This window comes from Primulina huaijiensis, chromosome 15 (assembly GCF_012295235.1).
Source record: "Primulina huaijiensis isolate GDHJ02 chromosome 15, ASM1229523v2, whole genome shotgun sequence".
Lineage (NCBI taxonomy): Eukaryota > Viridiplantae > Streptophyta > Magnoliopsida > Lamiales > Gesneriaceae > Primulina > Primulina huaijiensis.
The window spans coordinates 7,339,342-7,348,404 of record NC_133320.1 but is presented as its reverse complement, the minus strand read 5'-3'; the positions used below and the strand labels follow the sequence as shown (position 1 = coordinate 7,348,404).

General features: G+C 34.5%; 1 protein-coding gene across 2 annotated transcripts; it reads left to right on the top strand.

Annotated features, from left to right (window-relative positions):
- Positions 1 to 6,448: 6,448 nt before the first annotated feature.
- Positions 6,449 to 8,854, top strand: LOC140959945 (serine/threonine-protein phosphatase PP1 isozyme 2-like). Of its 2 annotated transcripts, XM_073418005.1 has the most exons (4): positions 6,449 to 6,758; positions 7,398 to 7,472; positions 7,783 to 8,342; positions 8,419 to 8,854. In XM_073418005.1, the coding sequence occupies exons 1-4, from the start codon at positions 6,551 to 6,553 to the stop codon at positions 8,587 to 8,589; spliced, it is 1,014 nt and encodes a 337-aa protein (XP_073274106.1). In that variant the 5' UTR covers positions 6,449 to 6,550; the 3' UTR covers positions 8,590 to 8,854. The 2 variants fall into 2 exon arrangements, with proteins under 2 accessions (XP_073274106.1, XP_073274107.1); XM_073418006.1 differs by lacking the exon at positions 7,398 to 7,472 and having other exon boundaries at positions 6,456 to 6,758.
- The last annotated feature ends 209 nt before the right edge of the window (positions 8,855 to 9,063 follow it).

Here is a 9,063-nt window from a genome sequence, read left to right as displayed (position 1 = left end):
AAATATTGGATCGACCAAGCTTTGGGCTTGGTCGACCAAGAACTGGGGTTGAAGCTTGGTCGACCAAGAGCCGACCAAGAGCTTGGTCGACCAAGCTTTAGTCTACCCATTTTGGGTATATTTTTGGTCGAACAAGCTTTGGTCTACCCATTTTGAGTAGATCGTAAGCCTGGTCTACCTCTTGGTCGACCAAAGAGTTTGGTAGACCAAAAATATTTGGTCGACCAAGCTTTGGTCTACCCATTTTGGGTAGACCATATGGTCTACCATCTACCCATTTATGGGTAGACCATACCATTTATGGGTAGACCATAGTTTATGGTCTACCTAAATGGGTAGACCATAAACTATGGTCCAACCATTTAAGCTTATGGTCTACCCAAAATGGGTAGACCAAAGCTTGGTCGACCAAAGAGCTTGGTCTACCCAAGCTTATGGTCTACCCATAAATGGGTAGATTAAGCTTTCGTCGACCAAAGTTTTTGCTTGGGTAGACCTAAAATTTGGTCTATCCAACATCGACCCAACTTGGGTCGATTCAGTGCTTGTTGATCAGTTGTTGGGGTCGATCATGTTGATTTCTGGGTCGGCCAGGTTATTTCTGGGTCGACCATGTTGATATTTTGGTCGACCATGTTAATCTCTGGGTCGACCCATGTTGATTTTGGGTCGATCAAAGTTGCTTTTGGATCGACCATTTTTCTAACATATAAATCTATATATTTGACAAATATGACCGATAATTACTTAATTTTGACGGATAATTACACAATTTTGACCAATGTTGCATGTTTTCAACATATGAATCATATAATTTCATAAGTATGTTTTATAATGTTATGACATATGAGTCACAATTTCACAACTATGTTACATGTGTTTTGACATATGAGCTACAATTTCACAATTATGTTATATGTTTTAACATATGAATCACAATTTCACATTATATTATATATTTTAACATACGAATCACAATTTCACAACTATGCTACATGTTTTAACATATGAATCACAATTTCACAACCAACTATGTTACATTTTGTTTTAACATATGAATCACAATTTCACAACTATGCTACATGTTTTAACATATGAATCACAATTTCATAACCAACTATGTTACATGTTGTTTTAATATATGAATCACAATTTCACAACTATGTTACATGTTTTAACATATGAATCACAATTTCACAAGTATGTTATATAATATTACATGTTTTAACATATGAATCACATATTTAGCTGGGTCGACACAAAGTAGACCTTGTTGTTTTTGGATCGACCTTGTTTCTTTGCTTTTGGGTCGACCCAAAGGTATATCCTACAAAATTCAACAAAAATTAAGAGAATAAGATAATTAGAATAGACAAAAATTAATAATAATGATTAAAAAAACAAACAAACCTGACATAATTGTGGATTTTCTTAGTCAACCAAAATTAGTTTACCAAAAAAAATTTCTTCTTGGTTTGGTCGACCAAGATGAAATAATAATAAAAAAAATAAACATAACATAATTTATGGATTCTTCTTGGTCAACCAAAATTAGTTGACCAAGAAGAATTTCTTTTTGGTTTGGTCGACCAAGAATTCATCTTGGTCGACCAAAAAAATTTTGGTCGACCAAGAATTCTTTTGGTCGACCAAGATGAATTCTTGGTCGACCAACAAAATTTTGGTCGACCAAGACACCCATAATACTTGGTCGACCAACTTAATTTTGGTCGACCAATTCTTCTGGGTGGACTCTTATTTTTTCTCAAAGTAGATTTTTGGTCGACTAAATTGATTTTGATTCGACAGATCCCGATTTGGAGAAAAAAGGGTAGATGACTCGTAAATTTTAATTGGGGAAATATGTGTGTCGACCGAGAAGAAAAAAATGATGAGAATTAATTAAGTTTAAGATTTTAATTGCAGTTAATATAATAATCAAAAGTCAACTCCTTGTTTCTTAAAAAAAAGTCAGAGTCCTTGTTTTTTAAATTTTTTCTCTCTCACTCCTACTTTTTAATTGCCCCAGATGTATCGTATATCTGTACGATTATTTGGAGTTTTCGTGGCTTGTTTGGATTTAGTTTATGTTATTTTGAGCCTTACGACTTTATTTGAATTTATGCTTATAAATTGTTGTTTTGTGCATGAATTACACTTGTGTGTGATCGTATATGAATACAGTTGTGTCAGTCATTTTTTTTACAGATATTTTAAATTTATGGTATCTTCTATTTACGGAGAGATAAATCCGAAATTTTCATAGGCTATGAGATTTATTTAAGTATTTTAAATTATTTTTTCTGGTACAATTTTAAAAATTATAGTTATAATAAGGGGCATCGCATTGACAACTTAACCAAGTTAACATATGTTGTATGTGTGTGGTCTGTGGACATGATGGTCACACACTAATCAAATCATGGCTATAAAATTGATTCAAAACAAGCAAAATAGCTAGGACTCAATCCCAATCAATTCCTGAGCACTATATTAGATTATTAGTAGTATTATTTCTTTTGTTAATTCAGTTAACTGGATTTACACTTCTCGAGATTGGATTTTGGACGTGGATTCACTCATGGTTGTGAAAGCACTCTACTGGCATCTGAATCTTCTTTTCTACATCGCATCCACCTGTCTAGTTTTCTAGCTTTTAGTATATTTTGCGTGCTGTTATACAAGTTGATAGATTTACTTAAATTTATTATTATTTTTTAAAAAAAAATAGAAAGGAAAAGCAAGGAACCTATGATGATCATTTATTCGGAACAATTTCAAAGCAGAGAGACTCAAGAATCAAGATCCCTTTTGTTTCATTGGATGCATATTTTTTTAAAAAAAAATAGAACAAGAAGAAGAAAAACGATATCCTAACCGCAAGTGAGCCCATCACATGCCCAAACCCAACTTGTGTTCAGGCCAGAGAATCGGTGCATTAGGCTAGGTAGTTGAGACGAGACATGGTAGGTGTAATAAGGAGCTGGATGGCAAAGGGTAAGAGGTGTGCCAAAGGGTTCGATGTGCGGTAAGTAACTGGAGGCAAGGGGCTAAGACGTGTGCCGGTGGTTGCAGTAGTTGGAGTTATGGCGATTGTAGCCAAAGAAGGTAACAAGGATGAAGATGGGCTATGGTGTCGTATAGGTGGAAGTGAGCTAGGTGGTGTGGTATGTAGGGAAACGAACAATGAAGTGTGGCTGATGATGAAGGGAGCCAAGATGTGTGCTAAGGGGTGTTGGATGTGATAATGAGCATGGATGAGCTAAGGTTGGGCTAAGTAGCATGGATTTTGCTAAGGATTTGTGGATGTGTTGAGGAGTATAGTGTCCTAAGGAATTGGGAATGAGAGAAAAAGCTAAGGTGTCAAACATGTGACCAATTAAATTAACAAGGGGCTCGCTCCTAGATATTGTCTCGCTCCATGGAAGATCTCGTCTCTATGCGGCTAGCCCTAAGAGGGTGAGTCTTCACTCAAGGTGGCGTGTGGTTGTACACCTATGGTCCCCTACCAAATATACTTGATACCCTATCAAATATATGTGGGCTTCACATGGTTCTTTACCTGTTTGATGACTTCATTATGGATTCACGACTTTGCTTTTTGGGTGGCGCATTAGCTACCTTCCTCGTATTATTTTTCTCTGATTTGAATATCAGAGAGGTGTATACCTCCTTTTCACACTTCGGTTTTTATTTTAGGTTCGCTACGGGTCGGAAGCATTGGCACAGCTCGACTTCAAGGTCTCGAAAACAGCCATCTAATTTAGTTAGTAACAAATACTTCGTCTCTATGATTAATGTGTTGCTCAGTCACATAGTTTTATACGTACAACATTGTTAGAGTATTGTTTTCTCACATCTAAGGCGCAAAGGAAATTTAAAAAATTTAGTTTCAAAACGTTATTTGAGCGTCGTATGATTTAAAACACCCACATGGTGTTTAAAACTGTTTACCTTTGCGTATTTAGCATTGAACATCAAACCAGTCCAAGATTACCGGAGTTGGTCCTTCTTGTAAATCCCTATGAAGGGATCTTTCTCTTTTGAACGCCTAATCAAGTACACGGTCGGATATTGGATTCTTTGATTAGATCGCACTAGAGATTTTAAACAATTTTCCATCGAGAATGGAAAGCCGGAATTTCATATATCTTGAGGTGATGTGGCCATGGAAGGGGCCGTGAAATTTTCCTTCAAAAACTTGATGGTTGCTGAAAATTATTGTGAGAAAAGATGGAGAAAATTTTGGTCTGGCCAAAATCTGTGTGTAAAACTTGTATTATTTCGTATGACATTCAATGAAATATTTATTAGGTTTGATTCATGATCACATTAGGATCCCGCTGATATTAGGATTCTTATTTTTATTAATTAATTAAAATTCTCATGTGGTATGTTATGCAAATTCAAATCTTGTTCATGCATGATATATATAAAATCAAAATTTTCAATGTTCTATTTTTTGCGGTTGGCAGTTTTGTAAACTTTTTCACTAAAATATGCAGTTCCACTCTCCTAACTTAATCAGCAGTTAAGTTAACTTTCAATCCATGGAATCCACTTATAAACTTCTTTATAAACAATCTGTTTGATTTCCATCAAACTACAGTCACCAAATTCAAGTCCTTGGACTTGATTATCTAAATGAGAACACAAAATCTGATACTTGTCTGACCTTCAATTGTTCACGGATACAGCTAGCCGTAGATTCACAACTTCTTGTGATTTTCAGATAATAACATTTATTCTTATTCGGGTTTATCCTAATTAGCCTCATTCTTTTCATCAACCCCTTGATCAAGAATGTCAGAACTCATGTCTCATTGCACCTATTAGATCTTGGTAAGAACATCTAGTAGCATCGTCACATGATCTCTTAAGTATCACTAATAGTGTCTGCAAAAACCTTAAATTATGGTCAATGTACAGTATAGTTCATTCAACTCATATATCCCGATCGAGTTTGCATCCAATGATATATCGAGAGTAGTTTATGAATTTGATAACGATGTGATGTATCTTTGAATAATAATAGTGACATCGTATGTGCAATTATGAAAACATGTTTTCCTAAAACGCATTTCTTAATCTGGCCAGAGACTCCTTGCACCATTAACTCATCAGAGAACATAAGATATCTCCACCCGTAAGCAAACGGTGAATCCCCGACTACAATGTATTGGGTCCAACGTATTTCGAAACTACACTCAATCTCGTCAATTTATGACCCTCAATGGAGTCGGTAAATAGATCAAAGTACATGCTAGTACTTAGAGCATCTACGTTATACCGGGTCAAAAGATTAATGATGTACAACCATAACTACAAACTACTTCACTCGATAAGTTATAATCACTTGGACAGTCTGAAAGAAAGTTGTTCAGTGCATCATCAAATGATTACTCATCTGTATAAATTGACATCTCATGCCCTTACTAATGAAACATGACATTTACATCAAAGATGCAGACCTCATTGTACCTATAATATATTTAAGGGCTTTATTTATGCAGTTTGCATTGATATACTGATAAAATAAATGTTATAATTGTATAAAACCGTAAAATATTGTTAAAATAAAGATTAATTTTACATAAAAATCAGTAAAACCTAAGTTATAAGTTGACTCGTTGGACATCTATTTTAACAAACTTATGTAATACGCATTATTTTCTATCCAAATTTAGGATTATTTGGTTAACTGAATATCAATTTTTTGTCCATGATATATTTTTAAAATATGTCAATTCGTTTGTGCAATCTAGCGACACAAATAAATAATATAATGCAACTCTACAATGGAGCTAATTTTTTTTATATATTTATATTTTATCGATTAAATGCAAAGAAAAAATATTTTTTTATAACTTCTAAAATACTTTTATGCAATGATTAAAATAAATTTTAAACTTATTTTTTAAATATATTAAATGAAGTTAGTTATAGTAAAATACTTTTATTGATATTTAATTATTAAAAAAACATATTATTTATCACCACATAATATTAGTATTTTGATGATTAAGATATCATTCACTAAACTAATCTAGCATTTTAAAATCATATCAAACATATTTTATCTCATCCACACAACCGTACCTCATATTTACTAGATTAAATTAATTTAGTAAATTTTAGATACTTTTTTATGTTTTATTATATTTTATGTTTTATTATATTTGATAAAATAAATATAAATAGTTGAATCAACAATCAATCAAACCACATAATATATATACAAAACATCATATGACATCAATTTTTTATATTAATAAATTTTTTTATCACTCATATTACATCTGGTTACGATTTAATTATCTCGTGTTTATCACTCGTATTATATCTTCATATCATTTCGTCACACGAATCAAACGATTATTAAAATAATAATAATTGTTTTTGTCTTATTTTTTATTGTCATTTTTTTTAGAAGTTGTTTTGTTATTAAAGACACTCGCCGAGGTTGCATCCTACATTGAAAAAACTAGATTTTATTTTTTGGGGTTTGTTCGTTTCCGGTGTCTGGATTTAAAGGGTTGAAACCCTAGAAATGGCGGCGACGGCGGCTAATGGGCAGGAAATAGAGCCCGCCGTTTTGGATGACATCATCAATCGCCTGTTGGAGTTTCGGAACGCCAGGACTGTGCGTCAGGTGCAGCTGTCGGAGAATGAGATCCGATCTTTATGTACCGTGTCGCGTGAAATCTTTCTCTCCCAACCCAATCTTCTTGAGCTCGAAGCCCCTATCAAGATTTGCGGTACGATATTAAAATTCCATCTATCTCGTCTTCTTGAACGGTGTCTATGATATATTTAGGATTTTTGTGTGTTTGACCTGATGATGAGGTGATATGATTATGAGATTGGTTTATTTGTTGTAGGGGTGTGATCAATCTCCTGGGGGTGTGTCAAATTGTGGACTTTTTCTTTGGAAAATTATTTATTTTTTTATTTTTTGATAGGACGAGGAATACTGGAGCTTCGTCTTTTGTAAAAATAATGTATGTAAATATTCAGTTGAGCTGGGATTACTATTCAGAGTACTAATTATTGTGCAAAAATAAAATTTGATGCATGGTGTGTTTTTCCGAATGCTTTTTTCTTTGTTTTGCTTACTTGCATATACGTACAGGAAAGTTTTTTGGTTTTGAGTCCATCTGTATCATCAATATTTGATGAACATATTACTTCGCACATTATGTTACTGTGGAATCTGGAGGTATATGGTAATTGGTGAGTGGTGACAGCACGGCTATTGGAAGTTTGTTCGACGTGGTATGTCTTTTGCCCCTATGGGGTTTCTATAGTTTACTCACAAAGCAAAATAACTAGAAAAATAATCAGAATCTTGGTAGTTTTCATTATGATGGATGGCCTAAAAATTCTATCCCCTGCAGGAAAAAACTTATACGTTAGCTCTCTCCTTTCTCGGCAAGATTTGATATGTCCCACCTTGCTCCCCAGTTTAACAGGTCTCGCATTGCCCCTTGTGCCTTCGCTGTGCCTTTAATAACACTGAACCATGTTAGCTTTGTGTTGCACCTGGGCAAAGAAATGCATTGATGGTTATGCATGAAGTTGTACAAGATTAGAGTAAGTTGGTCGCTTTAGTAATTTTGTTTGGATGTGTACTTAGTTGAGGATGGGAATAGAAAAGTATCATTTTGTGTTGATCAAAGGAACTCGTGATTCTCTGATGTTGTAGTTGTTTTTTCTCTTGTTCTGTGGTCTTCCATGCACTTGTAAAGGTAGTTTGATGGTATGGATTTTTTTGGATTCCAGGTGATATTCATGGACAATATGGAGATCTTTTAAGGCTTTTTGAATATGGGGGATTTCCTCCAGAGGCCAATTATTTGTTCTTGGGGGATTATGTCGATCGTGGGAAACAAAGTTTGGAAACAATCTGCCTGCTCCTTGCTTATAAAATAAAATATCCAGAGAATTTCTTTCTTTTACGAGGAAATCATGAGTGTGCCTCTATTAACAGGATATATGGATTCTATGATGAATGTAAACGCCGATTCAATGTTAAACTATGGAAAGTTTTTACCGAGTGTTTCAACTGCCTTCCTGTGGCAGCTCTTGTAGATGAGAAAATACTTTGCATGCATGGTGGTCTTTCTCCAGACCTAACAAACTTGGATCAAATAAGGAATTTACTGCGTCCAACTGATGTTCCGGACACTGGTTTACTTTGTGATTTACTATGGTCCGATCCTTGTAGAGAAATTAGAGGTTGGGGGATGAACGATAGGGGAGTCTCGTACACATTTGGTCCCGATAAGGTGGCTGAATTTTTGTCACAACAAGATATGGATCTTGTTTGTCGTGCTCATCAGGTATTAGTTTTTCGAAAGACTTATTTTTCATTCATAAGCTCGTATCTCTGAGTTAACTGGATAGTTTGTTGATCAGGTCGTAGAAGATGGATATGAATTTTTCGCAGAAAGGAAACTGGTGACTGTATTCTCAGCTCCGAACTATTGTGGGGAATTCGATAATGCTGGTGCTATGATGAGTGTCGATGAGAGTTTGATGTGCTCGTTTCAGATCCTTAAACCGACCGATAAGAAGCGGCTCTTGTGAAGAAGCAAGTTATGATGACTCTGGGACATGGTTCGTTTATTTAGTTATGATCTTTTTCTGTGGGTGAATATCAAGAAATGTGTCATGAGGTGGAGATTCTATCCAAATATTGGAACGTCTCGAATTCGAATGAATTGCACATCTTTTTCAAGTATTGTGTAGTGTAGTGAGGTGGAGATTCCATCTCCATATTGGCCGCGAAACCAGAAATATTCAACCAAAACGACAAATACACCTTATTTTCTAGGCTGCTGCTTTGTTTTTACCCTGCTGGATTGATATTTTCTTTTTGCATTTTCCTAACGCTTCATTCCTTTTAGATATTTTCTGTCATATAAGTATGACATGATTTTACTAACTTTTAATGATATATAAATTTATCGAATAAGATTAATTTAGTAGCCGTATTATGGATTCACGTTTTTTATGACTAGTGACTGTTATAAATTTTTCATTTTAATATTTTACTTGAAT